The sequence below is a fragment of the Apus apus genome, chromosome 2 (assembly GCF_020740795.1).
Source record: "Apus apus isolate bApuApu2 chromosome 2, bApuApu2.pri.cur, whole genome shotgun sequence".
Taxonomy (NCBI): Eukaryota; Metazoa; Chordata; class Aves; order Apodiformes; family Apodidae; genus Apus; species Apus apus.
The window spans coordinates 143175833-143199180 of NC_067283.1; the positions used below are offsets into that span (position 1 = coordinate 143175833).

General features: G+C 40.5%; 1 protein-coding gene across 4 annotated transcripts in view; it reads right to left on the bottom strand.

The window, feature by feature from the left end:
- Nucleotides 1-23348, bottom strand: part of ENPP2 (ectonucleotide pyrophosphatase/phosphodiesterase 2) — a 75039-nt gene that overhangs the window by 24142 nt on the left and 27549 nt on the right. For 3 of the 4 annotated variants that reach the window (XM_051609774.1, XM_051609771.1, XM_051609773.1), the window contains 4 exons: nucleotides 22679-22798; nucleotides 13649-13704; nucleotides 11358-11423; nucleotides 7361-7433 (listed from right to left, as the gene is read on the bottom strand). In XM_051609774.1, coding sequence (XP_051465734.1) covers nucleotides 7361-7433; nucleotides 11358-11423; nucleotides 13649-13704; nucleotides 22679-22798 — 315 coding nt within the window. Of the gene's footprint in view, nucleotides 1-2554; nucleotides 2713-4438; nucleotides 4449-7360; nucleotides 7434-11357; nucleotides 11424-13648; nucleotides 13705-22678; nucleotides 22799-23348 lie in introns of all 4 variants that reach the window. The other variant, XM_051609775.1, reaches the window with a different exon arrangement.

The following is a 23348-nucleotide window of genomic DNA, read 5'->3' on the forward strand; positions in this document are numbered from 1 at the left end:
AACACACAGGGAAGCAGCTAAGGAGAGATGGAATCACTGTGGGGAACAGCAATAATGTTTCCTGCAACATATGGAAGGGGTTCAGGCAAAGGGTGAAATTTAGAAATATTTTAATTCCAGGAATCCTAAATAGCCAGTTTAGTTAAAACTTTGCAATATTTTGAGTTTAGAAAAAAAGGGGGAAATGGCTACAAGAAAACTGGCTGTTTCAGCCTTTTTCCACTCTTGAATACAAAGAATTTCTTCAACAAACTAGAATTCCATTTTTATGAAATTCTATTTGTACAATATCAATCATATATGGAAATACAACTTTTACTCATAATCCAAAGCTTATTCAAGGAAGCTGGAAATCCAGATGGATTTCCCATTCATGTTTACTTTTGTCAGCAGGCTTGAGGCTTCTTTAAAAAAAAAAAAAAAAAGGGGGTGGGGGGGGGGGTGGGGGGGCAACAACACTCCCAGAGATTTCAAGGATTCGAGTGATGGTAATTTTGTCTAGCTAGCCTCATTATCAATTTTATCTGTACACCTGCAGAGACATTTCTGAAACTGTAAGAAAATCAATATATAAATGAAGAATCCCAGTTTTAAAGGAAATAAAAAATTCACACAGAAAAAAACCCCACAACAACAAAAAAACAACCCTTCAACTTTGCAGTTTGCAGTACTGGACACTATGTTCAAAGCTGCTTTTAGAAAGGCTCTCACCAGTAATTCTTCATCTCATTGCATATACTCTCTTCAGTTTTTAAATTTGGCTTTCTTTGTTATTTTACACAATGCTCAAGTTTTTCCCCAAATGGTCTCTGCAGCCTAAGGCTGGCTGTAGGTGGCATTTTCAGGCCAGGTTTTTCTGTGTGGACATACTGCTATTGCAGGTCGTGTTCTTTCCCAAATGCAACTTCCCAAGAGTTACTAGTAAACCAATAAAGCTCTTGCATATACCTTTCTTCACCTAATATGTTGATATCAAGACTGTACAGAAGGCTGTACAAAATTTTATCTTTTAAGATATATGGATGTCTAAGATGGTGGAGCAATCAAGGCTTGATACTACTATAAAAGATCTGGGTATGGGAAACGAGACATACAGACCATAATTGGATCCTCTCCTGAATTTTACATTAGAAGGAAGAAAGAATTCCACTGTATCCCTTGTTTTTAATTACTAGAAATAAAATTGGTTTTATCCTGGCTCAATCAGGACAGTTGGTAGGATCCAGCCTGTACTATATTCCATTGCTCTCAAATAACACCGAAAGATTAACTTGCAGATATGATGGGAGCTGTCATGTAATATTAGGATGGGTTTTTTCTGAAACAATAGTGATAAATTTTACCAGTTGACTTATCAGGAACAACTCTTTAGGGATAAGTTTGGACGATCTTTCATCCAGATAAAGAAAGGGGAAAAAAGTCACATATGCTCACATCAGTAGGAACAGTAAAGGCTGTCTACTATACCTCATGCCAGATGGCATAACCTGGAATGGCAAATTAATAATAGTAATATCATCCATAGCAGTTATCCAGTCTCCTCTTGGATTAATCTGCATTAAAAGTTCTCTGGAAAATTCTAGTTTTCTTATCTCTGATCATTTTGTGTGTTTCCCTGCCTGCCATGTATTTTCACTTAAAGAATCAGTCTCAAAATCAACTGTTCTAAGTTGAATCATGCAGAAAATTAAAAAGCACCCTTACTTAAAAGATATGAAGAGGACTGTTTATAGCCTCTTGTAAGATCCAATGGAGTGTAAAGGCTTTTGTTTAAAGCCTGAAGGAGAAATATTTAGGTTATTTGAAGAGCTTTTTTATAGTTTAATTCCTGAAATGAAAATAATATTGAAGTGGTCTATAACCACTTAGTGGTTACCACCTTAGTACACTAAGGAACATCCTTTCCCTCCACTTCCACCTTTTCCTTGTAAAGCAATTTCTATTTGACCTTTTCCTTGTGAAAAGAGACTTATGAGTAATTTCTTTGCAAATGGAGCATTCAGAAATACATAATCATGAATCCTCCACTCTCCAAAATCACCAACTGGCTTTAAAATTTTTTTAAACAACTTTTAAAAGTTCACTCCCTTTTAGATTTTATGAGTCACACTTTCAAGACTTCTCTACAACTATGATGACTAGACACAGAATCTCAAAAAACCAGCAGGCTCCCGAGAGATAGGGAGTTAAGAAGGTTACAATATATTGCAGAATTTGTAATAGCTCAGAAGGGTTAGCAACACTGCTAAAGTCTTCCCAGAGATTTATCTGACATTGCCTCCAGCTGATGGCTGGATTTAAAAACAGAGAGCGATTATAAAGGTGACTTGCCCTAATGCAAACAGAGTCTGAAACAAGAAAAACATAGCTCCCAGAAGACTTGGTCTGGTTTGGCTGCTTCCTTTTGGGTCTTTCAGGACACTTATAGAAGTTTTGTCTGCAAAATCCCAAGCTGAAGCATGGACTGAACTCCCAAGTTGAAAAAAACTAAAGCTAGAGTAGTGCCTAAAAAGTGGCACTTCCATCATAAATTTTGGAACATATGCAAACTTACTTTCTTCCGACGAGCTTCCGCAGCATATTGATCCACTCTATGTACTTTTCTTCTTTTCTTTGGAGCTGCAACTGGTCTTTCCTGTCTCCTCTTAGGAGGAAGCTTTCTCTTAGGTCTCTTAGGCGGAGTAAGAGGGGAGCCATAACTACTCTCCTGTACTGGCGGGGAGAGATGTCTCAGAAAAAAAGCCTGTCTTGACTCACATCAGATAGTAAAGCTACCTGTGCCAGCTAATTCTGAAACATACATACTGTGGCCTTTTGAAAAATTTAGGCTTTTGGACAATTTAGGATCTGTCTCTCTTTAAGGAGGAATGCACCAAATTTTACTGAAAGCAGAATAGCAGTTACAAGAGCGGGCAGCATGAAAGCAAATGCATTTGGTGTTTCAGAAGCTAGATGGGGCTTCTGGTTTTGAAAATATATAGTTATTTGGGCTTTTTAATGCATCCATTAATATAATCAAAATTTAAGTTAACTTACTTTAAGTAAAATTCATTGTATACAATTTAATGAGCGTCTGGGGTATGCTGCGTGTGGAAATGCAACGTCTCACTTGGACTATGGTTCAGGTATGAGTAGTAGAGCCTGTACAGTTCAAATGGCTTTCTACAAGGTTTCCAACATACAATTTTTGGCTGAGAATCAGTGAAAGCTGGTACCCTCACCAGGATCACTAGCATGTGCCACCATCATGTGTCAGGCCACACACCCCACTGAAATCACCAGAACCCCACTAGCTATTACCTGGGGACTGCAGGATTAAGCTACAGTGGTGACACTCAGCTTGGAGCTTCTATCCTTCCAAGTCAGCTAGGGAGGGCATAATAGTGACAATGCACTGGAAAGCTGCACCGCCACCTGCCTTATTACCAGCTTTATGGGCAACTTGAGAATTTAATTGCCTAGCTCTTTCAGTGTGGCATTTTACTGGGTAACGTTATCCTTCATCAATGCACAGGGACAGACTTACAGAAGGGAAAAAGATGTTAAAACATAACTGAAAAAAACTATTATCCCATTAATCAACTTGTCCATAATTTTAAGTTGCACCACTCCCTGACATTAGCACAAGTTGCAGGGTCTTGGCACTGCTTGGGATTGCATGTGAAGCAGTGACAGATTTTGCCTACTGGGAGACAGTAACTAAAACCACTGTGTATAACGGAGCATGCCGGGTGGACTGAGAACAGTTGGAGATTTATGGAGATATTTGACTTCTATGTACTTAGGCAGCTTCTCGCAGTTGTTCCATTACAGAGCTATGTAAACAGGGAAGGGGAGGAAGGGGATGTTACCATCTGCCATGCTGTTTCATTGCTTCCAAGGCAAGCAGCTGGAAAGGAGATTCTAGTCCAGTCTCATTCGTCTCTCTCCAGAAAGGCATTTTAATAAAGCAGCATCAGAGTTTTCTGTTTTTAAAACGCTTCAAGCTTTGTGCAGTCCTGATGAGAGGAGCAGCAAGGAAAGGAAGGATTCTCATTTTACTGTCTCTGAATTGGCTCAGACAGAGCTCCACAATGCCAGGAACACGCGAGCGCAGGAGACCCCGGTCTGAACACTGAAAATGGCCGTCTCAAGACAGCATGTTAGAGGAGCAGCAGAAACGGCTTAGCAATGCCACACTTGGATGTGTTTTAGAGCTCTTATGGTAGTATATTTCTAAAATATTTTATTTAAAAAAAAGTTAGCTAGGAGGGGGGGAAAAAAAAAAAAAGCCAAGTTCTTATTAACCAGCCAAATCTTAGTCTTGCTTGAGAAGAGTCAGAACAGAGTTATGGAGGAGGGAAACAAATCCCTCCCCACTTACAGAAGGGGACTGTAACATCACAAGGGTAACTAGCCAGCCAAAGCTCTGCTTCTTGACCTGGAGGGACCAACCTACCAGAGTTCAACTGCAGAAGCACAGAGGGAAAGAAAAAAAATGCAGAATAAATCAAGAGCAAGCACATATTCATAACTCTCAGAACTACTCCTAGAAATGTAGTGAAACCCAGTACATCACTTTCTAAGAAGTGTAATCATCTCCCACCAAAAAAAAACAAACCCACCCCGAAAAAAACCCTCCAAAATTTAGACAACCGACTCATTTACAGTGAAATTCATAAGGTTAAAGGACATGCACAGTTACGCTAGTGGACACTGGCCATAATCTGTATTCCCTTCATATCAGCAACACTAGACTAGCAATTCACTAATAAAGTTCAAATGCATCTAAGTCCCTTTATTTCTAGCTTTTAAGACACTCTGCACATAGTTGTGCATGTCCTGTCAAGCTCTGAGTGTTGACATCTGGAAGCTGAAAATCATCAGTCACGGATGCCATTAGATCTTAAAAGTAACACATTTAAAATGCTTTTAGAACACTATTTGGTATAAGAAGCTCTGGTAAACACCCACTTTACTCTAATGGACATTTGTAGGATCTGGGGATTTTCAAGGTGTATTCCTCAAGCTACTAAATGCAGCAAGAAAAACTCAGCATGGAATCTTCACTGTTAAAAAGAAGAAATAAGAAGCCCAGATATTTAACAAAGAATTGTTAAGAGCTTGTTTTCAAACATTATTGTTTGGATGATCTGCCTCTGAATGAAGAAAAATGAAGCGGTCAGAAGTACTTCAACTGTCTAACTGCATGCAACAAAAGATTGCTTTCACAGGGATGTGTTCTTGGTATTGAGGAAGCAGCTGAAAGGGATCCCTTTGAGGACTTTCTTCCCAGCTAACTTATGTAAATTTCATAGCTCCTAAAAATATATTGAACACAGTGTCAAGAGAAACAATATAAAATACTTCCTAGTTTTTCTATCTTGAAACCAGGCCCCTAGAAAATCTCAGCATCTGTAAACTTACACAGCTGTATTCATTTATTTAGATTTCCATGCACAAAGTTATGGCCACTGTTTGAACTGCAAAGCCATACATGCTCATCTGCTAACTCGTCTGTTCTCAATTTGCTAAAAATCAGTTTAATACTCTTCTTGTGTTTAACACAAGTGGTATAAATCTATTTATTTGTAAAACTGTCATAAGGTATTAATTCACACTTACTAAGAACTTAAGCTTTCCCTTGCAATTAGATGTCAACCTTCAGATAACCACCCAGAGGAACTCCCAGACAAAAGCTCCTTTGAGGGCTTTTTGCTTTTATTATGATAATACAACTACACTTCACTTTTTAGATACTTATAATTAACCTGACATTAGATTATCACATTGAATGCTAAACTGGTTTGTTAAAGACTACAATATAAAGATCAAATCCAATGTCATCATCTTCATTATATTTTCCTGTAAGTCCATGGAAAGAGCCCCACAACTCTGTTCAGAAGGAAGTGGTTGTCTACAGATAAACAAAATTAGAGTTGTTAGTCATAAGCCGCACACAATACTTGTAACACTTCAAAAGAGGAACTATAAAGTATCATTGAGTGCTAGATCATTGAATCAGAGAGCTCTCATTACCAATACTTTGCTTGACTGAGCCAGACATCTCTCCTGTTCTGAGCCAAATGACAACACAGAAATATATCAACACCTATCAATTCAGCAAGTGTTGGCAGATTTTAACTACATCTTATCCAGAAAAAGGACTACTTCTTTTTATCCAATATGGTGTTTCAGTCCTGATTTGGAATAATTCTTCACACCTGCTGCTCTGGGACCATGGCTTAAACTGCTCCAACAAGAATGCTACCCACAAGTTCATAACCACTGCAAACTTACTTAAACAGCCCAAATAACTCAAGCATATATAAAAAAAGATTAACATTGGTTTTATTTGCCCTCTTCTCCAGTAGAGAACAGCTATTAGATGTATATTACATAAGAAAGAAACTACTGCTGCGTACCTCCCTGCCTGAGGAGATTTCTATTACTTTCCAAAGGGTAGGTATCCAATAAGCTCCTCAGTTTTCAAAGATTTGCAAACATTTGTTTACTCTTTAAAAGGCACATATAAGAACTCATAAAGTCTTATGGTGGCAGTCTGTAGGCATACACTTGCACTGAAATCAGGAGGCCTTTGCCAGATGCCAGAGATCATTGGAGATGATCATCAAAGCCACCCAACTATAGTAGGGTGCAGAATTCACTTTCCCTTCCCACAAATCCTAGACAAATGCATAGTCCTTAGCTCTTCTCACCTGGACAGTGCTGGCAGGGAATCAGTACTCATCAGTCCCAGACAGCTTCCCAAAGCCCAAACAAGGGGTTAAACTACTGCAGTGTTTTGCATTTAAATACTTTGCAGTGCTTCAAAACTTTTTCCAAACTCCACAGTCCAGTCCCGAGGGAACAGCACTGGCAAAGCTTTCTGAACCCCTGCAGGGCCTATATGAAACTGGAAATAGCAGCTTTCTACAGTTCACAACAGACTGGAATCATTACTTTGACTACTGCAGACTGCCAGCTTTGAAGAAGGCTTTTTCTGTTTTGCATTTTTCCTCAGTATTTTCTGCATTTTATATTTTTAATGTTTCTAAGAAGGATAAGTAGTTTGAGGTATGTTAAACTGTGCCATTGGAACCAAATATATTCCTGTCTTTGCCAGATAAATCTCTCCATTTGCATTATCGTATCAGACAAAGAAATAACCTCCTGGAAGGCACAGGCAGTTCCTTCTCTCAAAAGTGAATCTCACTGATAAATCCTGAAGACAGTAACTTTGCTTTCTCTGGCAGAGGGGAATAACTATTCAGAAATGGATGAAAAGAAATGCTTAAAATGTTACTCCTGAGCAGTGGCAACTACTCAAAAAATGCATTTGAGACACATGCTTTTTCTGCAGAAGAAAATCTATACCAACCTCTGAGTTGAAAGGACCGTATCTGTGGCCAGCAACATCTGGTTGTTCAGAGTAGAAAGCATAAACATAAGGCCTGAAAGAAAGAAAGGTCTTGTTCAGAACAGCTTTTCTTCAACAACAACAAAACCAGACCTGTTAGGTCAAGTCAAATCAAGTCAACCTTTCAATGAGAGTTGGGTTTGTGGAAAAAGAACCGATTTGCTGTCATATGTTTCCATGGTATGATTAAGCAATTCATTGTTCTACAGTTTAATTAAATCCAAGAACACGAGAATACATTCAAGCGCGGCCGTACCTGGAGGCTCCCTCAGACGGCGCGGAGGGCGAGCGGAGGCCGCGGCAGCTCTGCCTCCACAGCAACCGCCCCGGCTCAGCCGCCGGGCCCCTGGGCGAGTGAGAAGAGGCACTGGGGAGGGCTCAGCAGGCAGGGCAGAGTGGAAGATGGTCTCCACTCATTCGAAAGCCTCGATCAAAAGCAGTGTTGGAAGCCAGGCTGATCTGCCTCAGGGGCAGGCAGCTGTCCGGGTGATGGGCTGCGTGGAGTGTCTGAGACTGTCACTCTCACAGGATGACAGTAGAGACAACATCTGTGTGCGCTGCTACCAGGTACATGATTTGCTCAGCCTGGTTGCTGAGCTTAAGCAGGAAGTGGAGAGGTTAAGGAGCATAGTGGAATGTGAAAGGGAAATAGATTGGTGGAGCTGCACCCTGCCATCCTTAGGGAAAAGGCAGCAGCAGGTGGTAGCTTCACAAAAGGTAGAAGGTCCCCAGCCCTCTGATGACCAGAAGGAAGGAAGGGAACTAGGAGAGGATGAATGGAAGCAGAGGGGGAATGGAAGCAGGTCCCTGCTAGGAATAGCAGAAGAGTTCTCACTGAATCCTCCCCACATTTCCAGGTGCCCTTACCGAACAGATACAGGGCTCTGGAGATAGGGGACCAGTCAAACAATGATGCTGAAGAAGCCTTGTCCAGGGAGCTGCCGAAGCAGCCAGCTCGATGCAACAGGACTGATGGTAAGAAGTTGCCAAAGCAACCAGCTCCTCAGATTAGGATTGCTTCCAAGAAGAGCAAGAGGAAGGTGATAGTGACAGGTGATACCATTCTGAGGGGAAATGAAGGTCCCATGTGCTGGCCAGACCCTTCTCACAGGGAAGTATGCTACCTCCCTGGAGCCAGAGTAAGGGATATAGCCAGGAGACTTCCTGGTCTGATATGGCCATCTGACTAGTATCCTCTTTTGATCTTTCAGGTAGGTAGTGATGAGGTGGAGAAAAGAGGTTTGAGAGTAATAAAGATTTTAGGGCATTGGGACGACTGCTCAAGGGCTCAGGTGCACAAGTTGTGTTCTCCTCTGTCCCTCCAGTCTTGGGGAATGATGAGTGGGTTAACATGAAGAACTCACAGATCAATGCCTGGCTCCAAAACTGGTGCTACCAGCAGGACTTCAGTTTTTTTATCATGGTTTGGTTTACAGGACACCGGGCCTGCTGACAATGGATGGGAAGACCCTGTCCCACAGGGGAAAAAGGGTACTAGGGCAGGAATTAGCTGGACTCATTGATAGGGCTTTAAACTAGGTTGGAAGGGGGTGGGGGATAAAGCCAGGCTTACTAGAGATGAACCATGGGGTGGGGTGGTGGTCAGGTCAGCTAGTCAGGCAATCTTACCGGAGACCCAGCTTAAATGCCTTTATACAAATGCACACAGCATGGGGAATAAACAGGAGGAATTAGAGATGAGGGTGAGCCTGCAGGTCTATGTTGTCATTGGCATCACCGAGATCTGGTGGGATGGCTCCTATGACTGGAGCATCGGAATGGAGGGTTATAAACTCTTTAGGAAGGACAGACAGGGGAGACGGGGTGGGGGTGTTGCCCTCTATGTCAAAGACCAGCTGGAGTGCATGGAGCTCTCCCTGGGGATGGATGAGGAGCCAATGGAGAGTTTATGGGTTAAAATTAAGGGGAAGAAAGGCCAAGGTGACATCATGGTGGGATTCACCCATGGGTCCTGAGGGACCTGGCAGATGAAATTACTAAGCCTCTGTCCATCATATTTGAGAGGTCATGGCAGTCTGGTGAGGTTCCCACTGATTGGAAAAAAGGGAACACAGCCCCTATTTTTGTAAAGTGCAAAAAGGAAGACCCAGGGACTACAGGCTGGTCAGTCTCACCTCTGTGCCTGGCAAGGTCATGGAGCAGATCCTCCTGGAAAGTTTGCTAAGGCACATGGAAAATAAAGAGGTGATTGGTGACAGCCAACACGGCTTCACTAAGGGCAAATCATGCCTGACCAATCTGGTGGTGGCCTTCTACAGCAAGGCTACAGAGATGGTGGATGGTGGCAGAGCAGCTGATGTTATCCACCTGGGTTTGTGCAAAGCATTTGACACTGTCCCACATGACATCCTGGTCTCCAAACTGAGAAGGCATGGATTCGACAGATAGACTACTAGGTGGATAAGAGATTGGCTGGATGGCTGCACCCAGAAAATTGTGGTCAATGGCTCAATGTCCAAATGGAGGCAGGTGACGAGTGGTGTCCCTCAGGGGTCAATACTGGGACCAGTGTTGCTGAACATCTTTGCTGGAGACATGGAAAGTGAGATTGGGTGTATCCTCAGCAAGTTTTCTGATGGTATCAAGCTGTGTGGTGTGGTTGACACCCTAGAGGGAAGGGATGCCATCCAGAGGGACCTTGACAGGCTGGAGAGGTGGGCCAGTGCCAACCTCATGAAGTTCAACAAGGCCAAGTGCAGGGTCCTGGACCTGGGTCAGCGCAACCCCAGGCACAAATATAGGCTGGGGGAAGAATGGCTGGAGAGCAGTCCTGAGGAGAAGGACTCGGGGGTGGTAGAAGATGAGAAGCTCAACATGAGTCACTAGTGTGTGCTGAGCCAATTGTGTCCTGGGCTGCATCAAAAGAAGTGTGGCCAGCAGGGCCAGGGAGGGAATTCTGCCCCTCTACTCTGCTCTGGTGAGACCCCACCTGGAATACTCTGTACAGTTCTGGTGCCCTCAGGACAAGAAAGATACAGACCTGTTGGAGAGGGTCCAGAGAAGGGCCACCAAGATGATCAAAGGCCTGGAGCACCTCTGCTATGAGGACAGGCTGAGAGAGTTGGGACTGTTCAGCCTAGAGAAGAGAAGGCTCCAGGGAGACCTTAGAGCACCTTCCAGTACTTGAAGGGGTCCTACAGGAAAGCTGGGGAGGGGCTTTTCATCAGAGAAAATAGCGATAGGACAAGGGGTAATGGTTTTAAACTGAGACAGGGGAGATTTAGGTTAGATTTTAGGAAGAAATTCTTCACTATAAGGGTGGTGAGGAACTGGAATGGGTTGCCCAGGGATGTTGTTGATGCCCCGTCCCTGAAGGTTTTTAAGGCCAGGTTGGATGAGGTTTTGTGCAACCTGATCTAGTGGTGGAGTTCCCTGCTCATGGCAGGGGGACTGGAACTTGATGATGTTTAAGGTCCCTTCCAACCTTAATGATTCTATGATTCTACATGCAAGGAGGCACACAGAGTACCATCTGAGGACATATACTCTTTCTAAGTTTTTTAGGAAAGATAACCAAAACAGCTCCCCTGTGTAAACATGTGGGAACTTGCGTACTAAAAAATATTAATAATTAAAATCTTAACATTTTCCCAGTCCGCAGGGTCTGGGATGTTGCTGTTAAGGTTGTTAAACCACATTAGACTCAGTAGGATAAGAATAATCCAAGTTAATCCTTGCAAACAAATGCTTCTTGATAAGAGAGAAATTCATACCATACATTCATTGAGAAGAATCAAATGCTGATGGTTAAAAGCTGAGGAAAAAAAAAAAACCAAAAACACACAAACACAAACCAACAACATATCCTTAAACAAGTGACAGCATTTAAAAGACAAAAACAGTTTTTAGTCTTCAATTTCCCCTTGCTCTTCCAGTTACTTTTAGGGAAAAGACAAACTAGCAGTTATCCCACAGGAGATGACAATAAGTGAATTACCTTTCATTGTCTGGAAGCGTTAGCCACTGCAGTATTGTTAATATTCTGCGCTCGTGGGGGATGACACTGGACCACAAAACACACAAATATATCTTGTTATCATAGAATACAGAAAACATCAACAAAGCCTTGCCATGAACTGATTTTAACACAATATCAATTATAACAACATCATTTGCTTTTATAATGCTGTATCTTCTTTCTTGCTTGATACTGATTCTTACTTTGCAAACAGAATCACTTCAGATCTCCTGGATGTCCACATAATCCAAAAGAAAGATTATTTAAAGTTTGTAACTGGAGTCAGAACTCAAGGCAGTAGATCTAACTTTTCTAAACAGTAAATATCCAGATGAACTTTTTTTGTTTGTTGTTTTTTTTTTTGTGTGTTGCCATTGGATGACTGGCGTGAGTAGAAAACATTAAATTGCTCACATCAGTACAGGTTTAAAAATCCATCCTGCTCTGGTAGTCTTGAAGACACTGGAAAACTTCCCATTGACTAAATAGTAACCAAACTAAGGGCTAGGCTGGTGTAAATCTAAGCAGAGCCAACTGAAACACCAGGCCTTCAGCACAGTGGCTTGCACAACTCTGACAGCTTCTCACTCTGCAGAACAGACTTATCCTATTTCTCTGTTTGTATCCTGGGACTTCCCACTTGGCTGCTGAAGCCAAGTTCATGCTATGAGAATGACTAACCTTATAAACAGCTGTTAAACTTCCAAATATCTCATCTTAGGAAAGATTTCCAGGTCGCTGACAATGCAGCTATTTTAATACAATAGCACAGTCAATCCAGATCCCATTAGATCAATAGCAGGATCCCAAGGCAGCAATCAAATACAACTGTCTTGGATTCACCGTGCTAATTGGATTCACCATGCTGAATTTAATTCAGCTCTCTTTGGAAATGTCTGACAGAGAAGTAGAGATGCCAACAGCCATTTTGAAATAAGTTAGTCTTTAACATCTTGTAAAACAACAGTGGTCCTCAAAGTCTTCAACTACACAGAGAACCTTCAGTTGTACAGCAAATACTAGAAAAAGAATTCATGCTAAAATTTACAAACAAGGCATTATCATAAAGCAGAATAATAATCTTGGCATTTTAAAACTTGCCCAGTTTTGAAATTTTTATCAATTGTGCAATGTGGAAAAAATCCAATATTTCTAATAAGTCATTTGTGACTAAGATGTTTATGACACTCCTGTTTTCCTAACAGTTTGCCTGAAAATTCTCCCAAAAAAACCTAGCCAAATTAAATAATACAGCTTTAAGACATATACATTTCATTCATACATACAGTGGCTGTTTCACTTCCTTACTGCTGCCATTCATATGGCATATCCTCAGTTACCATCCAAAACTTTTTAATCTTCAAGCAGGCATTGACCAGCCTGTTTATAGTGACTAAGCAGTTGTAGGGCTTAGGAATCACATTTGTTTCTGTGTTTTGTAGAGGACCAGACTGGAGGTCTGTCAGATAACCATCTTGAAAGCCTAAACCTATCATAAGCTTAGTACATGGTACATTTTATTATTCCCTCCATATGCTCTATGATATTTAGAGTAGCAAAGAGCATTATTCCTAATGGAATTAAATAAAAATACACAACCCCCCTTAGAACTTCAGTCTTGACAGTTTGCCTATATTCTTTGCTCCTGCAATCCTGCCACTAAAATTGAATAGATTAAGTCACATGAATTCCTCAGAACTCAGAAATTAACAAAATTAATCCATTTTCAGTTAGGAAAATATGTCTTAGCTGGGACAAGGGAAAATAATTTGGAACCATTAAACAAAATAATAAGCAGCAAAGATCCTTATGGCAGTCTTTTAGGAAAGTGAAATTCAATGTCTTGCTCCAAGGTCAGACTGGACTGTAAAATGAATGGGTCAGCTAGGCTTTTGAGTCAGTTAGGTTTTTGATGTCAGATGACCTAAGAGGGCAATAAAAGAGTCTTCCACAAACATTCAGAGGACCAGGAAACATTGTTAGCAATACTAAGGAAGCAAAACAACACACCATGAAATGAAATAAAATATTTTTTTACATAGTCACACATTTTTTCTTCAGAGAGCTGCTAAAAATCTGTGTATAAGCTTAAAACAGCAAACTGTAGCTTTAGTTATCAGAAACACTGCACAACTGAAACAAGACAGGGTTATAGTTATCATCTCCAACCTTCCAAATGCTTGGAGTTAGGAAAATTACTCAATAAACACTTCCATCAAATTAATTCTGAATTATTAGTTACAAATCTCCAGAAAACAGAGGGCACTTACACAGACCAGAAGAACGTGCCAGCTTTCACTCCTTGCTTGGCTGCAGTAATCCAAATCTAATGAGGAAAATATAAGAGGATTAGAATGTGTTCAGTTCTTTAATGACCCTCTGAAATCAAAAGAAAATATTTTCAAGACACATTTTTCTACCCTGAGCCTGGAAGTGAAAATTGCAGTCTTCAGCCTGTGTCCCTAATTAGAACATGTGGAGTGACAAACCTGTGCAAATTCTCTAGTAGTGGATCAGACTGTGCCATAATTTTCATCCCTAAATCTTTGTGTTGCTTTTAATGCAAAGCAGGAAGATTCAAGGCCAGGAATTTCTGCAGTTATTCCATTTAATTTTTTTTTAATAGCCATTACTCACCTGAGCCTTTTAGTGTTCAAATTTGGGAGGACACTCAGTTAGAAAAGAACACAGTGTCTGCATAAATGTCCCTCTTTCCCCACATCCCACCATTGGTAGTCATCAACAGAAAACTTGTTAGGAAGAGTACACAAAAAAGGGCATGGGCAGTGAGCAGGGGTATGAAGAAAGCAAAGGGGGACCCCCTTCCTCTACAGATGTTTAAGAATTTATTGAGCTGACTCAAAGTGCTGATTGATGGAAATGATGGAAACAATCCCCATGAATTTTTCAAATCTTTTTTGCAGTCCTTCAAACTCCATATATTTTTCAGGCAAAAAATTAGCTTGTAGCAGTAAGTTCCACTGCATGGGTGTGGTTTTCTTTTGTTTGGTTTAAACCTGCCAGTTTCACTGGGGTTAGGGTACTGGTTTCATACTTGGAAAACAGATTATTAAACCTTTCTTTTCCCATTTCTGTAGGACTTTCATGACGTTTCCTCTCTATTTATTCCTTTTTGATGAAGAGTAGCCTTAGTTTGTTTGATTTTTCTTTAATGAAGGCCATTTCCTCCTCTTGTTCTCTCTTCCTTTCCCCTTTTCTAGTCTATGAATATCTATACAAGGTAGAGGAATGAGAATGATCCAATGTTAGAAAGGTCCACAATCAAGGAAAGCAAAAATGTGACCTCATAGCCCTATAGAAGTAAATGTCTCTTGCAAGGAACTATCAAAATTTTCTCAAAACTCACTTCAATAGTAGTAATGCCTTAAAGGCCAGCATTATATATACAGCTATATTATTTCTTCCAATCATTTACGCATACTGCTATTTATCCATTTCACAAGCCATTAAGCCAAATCACAGATCCCTTATTTAATATCTGCAAAATCTTTAGTTTACTTTAAATAAACTTTTTAAAAATCAATTCAAGTCTTCTCTACCTTGCTCCAGTAGGCACTTATAAACTGTTATCTTGGCATGCATTATTTAAATGTCATGTCTTTGTGCATCAGTCTTGATTGAAATAAATTTCACACAGTCTGATGAAAGACCATTTGCACATTGAGGCTATAGTTAACAGTAATTAAAATTCAACATTGTTTGTTATTCATGGGAAAATTGCCATCTTTGCTTTTTCAGTGCCCTGAACACACCCCTTGGCTTATCTCTCATCTATTACTCTTCCAAATCTTTCTGGACTCAATCCAGAGATTTTAAAATCACAGCTATAAAAGAACATTTGTTTTCATTGTAGTCTAACTTTTTGGGAGTGTACCCTCTTTTCCAGGGAAGAACACAACCATGGTACCCCTATAGAAATGGTGGTTTACTAAATAAATGCAGCAAGAGCTGGAGCAGAATGGCCACAGATTTGCAGCCCACCCTTCTCTGTTTTCAGGTGCTTCTCCTCAAGAGCCTGATTTCATGGTTGGTTCATACTAAACTACGTTCAAGCTGCCACTCAATAGAGAGTTCCACAGACACCTCCCCCAGCCTTCCAAGAGCACTGGGGTTTGCATGGTGACAATGACCACAAGATGATGTGGCTGCAAAGTAACTTCTCCAAAAAAGGAAAAAAAAATTGCTTTGAATTTAAATTGAAATTAGTTTTTGAATTGTTGAATAACAGAAATGTTGTTTTCAAATGCTCACAAAAAATTAGTCCTGACAGGATGGGACAGAAGGATACAGGTGAACAGAAGAGATGAGGAACTGTGCCTACAATCCATTGAGCCTGTTTGCTGCACTCAGAAGTGTGACTGCAATGCAAGGATACTCCCACAAGCTCATTTATGTCCTATAAAGTATATTAGTTCATATACATATAAATATGTAACTTCAGCCTGGACCTTGTGTCTAACTGAGGCAGGAGCTAGTCCATATTTACTAGTGGTTAATGAGCTTCCCAGGTGAAAAAGGGCCCACACTCAAAAGAAAATACATCTTTTCTTTGCATTGCAGGTTTATTCCAAGAGCAGAACCCCATCATAGCAGATAAAAGAGCTTAAATACAAATTCAGCATAAGGAGTCTCAGCTCCACTGCTGTTATGCTCTTTGGTCTTGCTGTATTTGGAAAATACCATTGTCCCTGCAGACCTGAAGCAGATTTATTTTTCTTTGAAAGTGATTGTGTTCTTGTAAAGTTCAAACTATTTTGCAGATATCTTTGGGAAGGTACCAAAAAACCAAGTCCAGGGAATTCAGTATTTGGATTTTACCATCTGTTAACTCTAGTTTGACTCTTTAGAGCTTTGGCCTCCACAAATTCAAGCGGTCCAGCCTGTCTGGTTGGCCAAATCAACCCAGCCAAGTTCCACCCCCAGCTGAAGCTGTCCTATGCTGTCCTGACTGTTTGCACTGCTGAAAACACCCGTGACCCAGTCTGTTTTAGGCAGGGATTTTAAAAATGTGCCAAAAGACACCCTCCCTCTGGCTAAGCAAGTAAAACAGTAGTCATCTTGGCAGTTGAACACGTAGCCCCTGTGTACGTTGCCAAGATACCCGGAATGCTTGCAAGAAGGTAGTAGCTATTTTTTATCCCTGTTGAGAATAGATTGTTCTTCATGAGTGCCATATGAAAACAGCATTAACACCTTTCTGAAAAGGGAGTAATGCACACAAGTGGAGATTGCTGCTACCTTTGAACTCCAAAGTGAGCAGTAAGGGCAGAGCAGTCCAAAGCACTCGGACTGGGAAAAAACACACCCTTCCCTGCTCCCAAGTATTTCACCTCAGGAATGCAGCCATTTACATTGGCATTAACTTTTTGGAAGAGGACTTGTGTCTGCTGCACTTGAAATAAGCTCAACAGCTGAGACAATGATGTGTTGAAGTCACAGACCAGCAAATGAAAAGGCCTGTATCTGACCACAACATCTGAGACCTGAGTCTGAATGACTTCATCCTGACTTTGCCAAGGCAGAGCTTGGTTCAACTCAAGGTTAAAATGGAATACTACTGGACCTCCCCCTCCTCTCTTTTTTAGGTGAAAGAAAAAAAAGTGCCTCTATTTAAAACCAAAATAAGAAAATTCAACATCATTCAACATCATACCTAAAGCTGCTAGTCATAACACTTAAAGATGTCTCTGCAAATGCATTATGAAGAGAAGCAGCAGTCATCTAGGTGGAAGAATTTCTATGTGCATTGAACAAGCTTTAAACCAAATTTCCAGTGTCTGTCAGAATTGTGAGTTATTGCTGATGAATCTAGTGGTAGCAGTCTCTACCATCTCTGTCAGAAGTGCCCTTCGTTTAGTGGCTAGGTAAAATTAGACAACAGACTGGAGCAGCTGATAAGGGCACGTAAGTTTCCTCACTACCCTCAGCTATGGATAGTAACTGAGCAGAAAAGCAAGCTGTTGCTGCAGCCTAATCACCAGTGAACACCTCTCATTGTCTTTAAATTAAATTCACTGTCCTTCAAGTCATGCCTCTCACAGGCTAACAGGAGACTACACTGTCAGTCAATGTAGGAGAGAAAGAAAGGTAGCTGATGCCCTCTAAACCTAGGCCATCCAAAACAACTGAAATTAAGAAGGAAATAAGGGTTATTGTTCCATTTCCTCTCTGTTGGTTAGAGTCGCAGTCCTAAAGTTAATTAATCCTAGATGTTCCAGTACTGAGCATGTAAACGCAATGTGTTATATACACTCCACGGCTGGTCACATCTGTTCAGGTCACTTATCATTAAGTATGCTGTGTTAGGTGTTGCAAGGTCAGTACCATTTGTGAGCTTATGTAATTTATTTGCCATATGTAAATACATTGGTTTTAACTGTTAACATGTTAGAATTTTACAGTCAACTGTTTACCTATGTTAGCTGGGCAACCCTGGTTTGCATATGGGACAAGCTGTATAAAGGCCGTATTTCTGAATTAGTTTGCTTAAGTAGAGAGGAGAGAAATAAGTATTTAAATATAAAATAAAAACTGAAGATTGACCACTCTGTCTTCAGACCACACCATAGGATTTAGACAATATCTAACTTCCCCAGTGCAGAAAGACCTGTTAAACTCTGGACCCATAGATTTAACACTAGTGCACTGGCAAAAGAAATAATATACATTATTTTCTAGATGCGTATGAAACATATCCATTAAGTAGAATTACAGTAATTTTAATGTCCTCTGTGTTGAATTACTACAGTTTTCCTCTTATTTCTGGATAAAAATAGGCTAAGCAATAGTTAGGTGGCAATGCCATCTAGAACATGGAAGTTCCAAGTTCTCCCTTCTTCTGACTTAGACTCATTTGCACACAGATAGCACATACAGAGTTGCTCAAGATAGCAGTTGAATTGTCTTTGAAAATCGGCACAGAAAGTGGAGCACCTCCCTGCTTTTAATCTTCCATGAGTAAATAAGAGCCCAGTACTTTGCAAAGGCTGCCCTATATTTGTTGCACTCTGAAAGGACAGGCAGCAGCACATCTGAGGTCAGGGCTGATGGGAGGGATGACTCTGAAGTCCAGCCCATGGCCCAAGTTGTGTAAACATGCTCCCACTTGCCAGCCAGGGAAGGACATTAATGACAGGAGCAGAATAATCACAGGCACTGCAGCAAAGAGCTGATAGTGCTTGAATGGGAAATCCCTTCCACACCCAGGTAAAGGTGGGAGAGGGGACACCACAGCATTTCTCAGGTAAAGAAACAGGTACAAGATTGGTGCAAGTATGCAGATTTAACACCAGGGTGGTGTCAAATGTTACACTTCTGCACCATGTGCAATTTTTCCTGACAACAAGGTAAAACATGAAATATACCTTTCACACTCCTTACTCTTTAACAGGATACAGGTGATCTCACAGCCTTCACAACTAAGCATTGCCTTCTTGCCCAGACAGAGATTTTGGCATGAGAAGCCTATTGAATAATTAAACAGACTCAAATAGTCCTGTTACTTGTTCATGGCTCAAGCTAGGAAAAAAATAAAGTCACTGATAAAAAGACAATTATAGACATGCCACCTCCTGCTTCCCCCACCAATCAACAAAGAGGTTGCAAAATGTGTTCCAGACAAAAAGGCAGAGGACAACTTTCTGCAGAGCCTGGACTCCCCAGATGTAACTATCCTTTCAATGCTCAGGGTTACTAGGCAAGCAAATTGAAACAAGAAGTTATTTCTGTAATTGTTAGATAGTAAAAATCAACAAAATCCCAATAAACAGAAAAGCAAAATGTTGATACAGAATGTGAAATTTAGACTAAAAGAGGAATATTCTGTTAAGATGTGTGCTGATGATGCCCAGTGTCTACAGTCATCATCTGTAGACTGCAAAGAACTTCACAATATGCTGTCACTTATCTAGGAATGTCATGGCTCTTTTTAAAGATTATCTCAGCATCTCAAGCTGGGCACTTCTTGAGGACTTGTTTCTAAAAGGTTAATAGTGAAAGTAAAGCTTCATACATGGTGCCCTAAACAACTTTCAATCCTCTCATAATTTAGGTATTTTTGAAGAGAGAGGCATCTTTGGTGCAAAACTCTGATCCAAGCTGGGTTACCTTCTGAAGGAGCCCCTCTCTCCCCATTAACCACAGACCAGGAGTTTTATACCTGTCATCTTCTGACCTTGGTGAGGCCAATGGATTATTACTAAGGATCACAAGAGATCACCAAAAAAAGCAAGGTATTGTGTGTAGTGTAAGCTTAAGCTCACTACATTAAATCAATAAATGGAAAACTACTGCTTAACAGAAGCCAAAGGAATCTGGGCCCTAATTTAGTGCTTGAAGTTACTTGGGATCAAAACAGAGTGTCAGTGCTATGAAAAATGTAAGTAAACTTAGTTGCCCCCCTTTGGGAGCATGGGCCCTGATGCTCACCATTTCTGTGAGATGCTGTAGCAACACAAGGACTGATTTTGTGGCTGTTTTCTGTCAAACACTTTTGTTTTGAAAACAAGGTGTTTTTTAGCTTATGTAATAAATCAAGGTTGTATACAAAATCAGAAGACTGGATTTCAAGAAGTCCCACAACTAGCTAAGGCACCTGAAAACACTTCCAAGCTACCCTCTACCCCTTTCTTCTTTTCCTAATGCTCTTAAAATTAATCCCTCATGATTCCTGGTGTAGAAACATTAAGCTACTCATCTGCCAAATCCTGCTGATGTCCATGGTAATCTGGCCTTTTCCCAGCAAGATGCTGAGTATTAGAACAAGTAATTGAACAAAAAAACCTCAAAAACCTCCACATTAGACCAGTTTCCAGGAGCAAAAATATATTTCAGAATTATCAACATTAAATTATATTCTCTTCTAAACAGTTTTAGCCATAATAAGAGGCTAGGAGTCTCAGACACTTTTTCTGCCTTCCTGGGCAGAACAATATTAATTCCCAATTCTGTGCAAATCAAGTACCACTCCAAAGTTGAGTACTCCAGTTTGAGACTCAAAATCTAAAAAGGACCAGATGAACACGTGATATAACAGACAAAATTTCTGTGATACGACAGACCAGACTTCCCTTCCTCCTCCCTTAATTTTATTATCTTGTCTTTCAATACCCAGCTATTTTTTACAGTCTATAGGAATGCAATATTAGATAAAATTATAAAATGCATCAGAAAGGGACCACATCTAATCTGTACATAAATGGAGATTATTTTTTTTCTCTTATCAGAAGCTTCAGTTCTCTTACCAAGTGTGCAATTCTTCTACTTGTAAAGAGAGTATAATTTATACATATTTCTGCAAGAGATCTACCACCTCCTTACCCAGCCACTATGGCAACTCTATCAGGTTTGCAGAACTTAAGTGTTTCCCTCACATTAAGTGTGTGGGGACTGAATTATAGCCCTTCCTTTATGCATTTGCTTCCAGCTCTCCAAACATTTGCAGTTTATTACACTATTTTTGTGTTTTTCCTTTTTAAGACTTCTTCAGATCAGCTGGTTTATTTTAGTGTCCATAGTTGTGTATAAAACACTCCCCCCCAGCCCTCTGAAGATTCCATCCAGGGTATGGTCATCCACGGTTGTGTAACTTTCTTGATCTCTTCTCAGCTGACATTTTTCATGACCCTTGTTTACAATCCCAAAAACTTTCGCTCTCTGGAGTAGCACAGTTGTTTCTAATGGATGGGTGTGAGAATTGCCAATATTCCCCACTCAGCACAGCAGGTGATGAAGTCTTTGTAGACGTACATTGTACTATACAAATGTAACAGTTTAAAAATGGAGACATTTGTACGTTCCCCCTTAACTCCTACCTAGTTGTGATTAAGATAAGATGCACAATGATATTTGTAAGGCATAACTAGATTACAGCTGATTAACAAGTTGTCACACAGCAGTTGAGCCACGATTATTGTCTGAGCTCAATGCCTGACTGCAGCAGACATGGTTTCTTAGCTGTGTCTCTCTGGCTGTAGCTGAGATGAAGAGGTTATCCACTGCTGCCCCTTCATTGTCCCTAATTTTGATCCTGCTTCTTTGCTTGCATGTAAGAGGAAAATAGCTAGGCATGTTCCTCATCTTCTTCTCTCCACATAATCCATGTTAAAAGCTAACCCAGGTAGTGACTACACTCATTGTTATGCTGACGAATTTCACAAAAGCACACATACCTCATTCTGGCTCAGCCACAGCCACACATCTGCCTGTCACACATCTGCCTGCAGCTCTAAATTATCTTGTCTTGCATTTGTTGCAGACTAAAACCACATGTAGACAAGTAACACACATACTTCCTAACCCTAAAACCATCTGAGTAACTTCCTTTAGCCTCTTGGGATATCTCTCTTTTAAGAGGTTTAGGGGATGACACTGATTGCTTTAGCAAACTGTACTGACAGATTATGGTGTACCCAAACCCCTTCCCATGTCCCCATCTCTATCACCCCAGTCTTGTGTGGGATTAACCAGTCAGGGAGCTTTTAAACTATAGTTCCCTAAGCAATCACTGCAATGCAATGTGTGTGCACCTTGACTGCTTGCATATAAAACTTACTAGTTTAATATAGACACCTTTTTGTTGGCAAAGCAAGCCACCATAGCACACACTAAAAGGGGAAAGTACAACATAAGCAAGGGGGGCTTCTTAGCTGCATTAAAGCAGAACATATTGAAGGAGGCCATTTCCTTGCCCAGAATAAGGATTTAGAGCTAGGGCAACCAACACTAAGAGAGAGGACCTAGTTCAGCTACTGCTGCTATGTGTGAGGCAGAAATTAATTTGCAAACTTTTTCAGTCTGTGCAGTAAGTCAGAGCAATTGCTTGTGGACTTAACAAATTATAATTATGAAGTGCCACGATACGCTGACAGGACATTAATACCAGAACTGCCACAAGAACATTAGTAGGATGAAAACCCAAGAAACCCATAATGAAAAGGAATCATTATGCCACCTTGACAATAATATAGTCATTTGTGTTAAAGTGCTGCCTGAAGTGAGGCTTTTTTCCTAGCCATATCTAATTTATACTTATCAATGCAAGCACCTTTCCATAATCAATGGCTTTATTATTCTGAAAGCAAAAGCCAACTCAAAACATTACATTACATTGATAGACACAGGGCCAGCTGGGGCAGGGGGGAGATTAGGTACAAATTGTTCACAGATGTATTTTTTTAATTATTATTATTGGCTGTGTTCCACAGCACAGGGGGAGGGGGAGGGGGAGGGAGGAGAGAGGGGGAGGCATGGGGGGAGGGAGAAGGGAATCTGAAACTTACTGGTTGACCTCCCCACCATCTGTGATTGAATTTCTCTCGCCCTCGAAGACTGAAGCTGGCATCAAACACTGGGTCATACATCGAATTGCCAACGATTCCATGTGATTCAGGATAGAGTCCCTTTGTGCAGAAGTAGATTAATTAGTAAAACCCTAATGCATACAAATCTAGTTCTTCATAACTATCTGCAAATACCACTGTTTTTTTGCTTAAATAGGTATCTTTGTAACTGCAAAACAGAAAAGGTTCTAACTTTAAGATAAGCACATTTAAAACTGGCTGTAGCAATGAAAGGAGTAGGAGATGACTGAAATGTGCTAGAAAGCACAAAAACTCCTGCTACTTGATACTTCAAAGTATTTTCACACTGGTTAAAATTTAGTTTGAGGCCAACGAAAGTAAGCAAAAATTTATGAAGATCAATTTGAACTTTCAGTTCCTCTTCATGAATTCCCTTTCTGGAAACAGTAATTTGTTCTTTAGTTGCAAGAGTAACACTTAGAATTTCCATTTTATAATGTTTTATCTTACTAAGATCCTCTGTGAGGTAAAAGTTATTTCCAAGAAACAAACTAGGCAAGTCACTCAAAGCCATGGCTTTATATTACAATTTGTCCAGCAGTAAAGGCAACTTAAGAGGTTTCTGCTGTTCTTCCTCTCACTTGGTCCT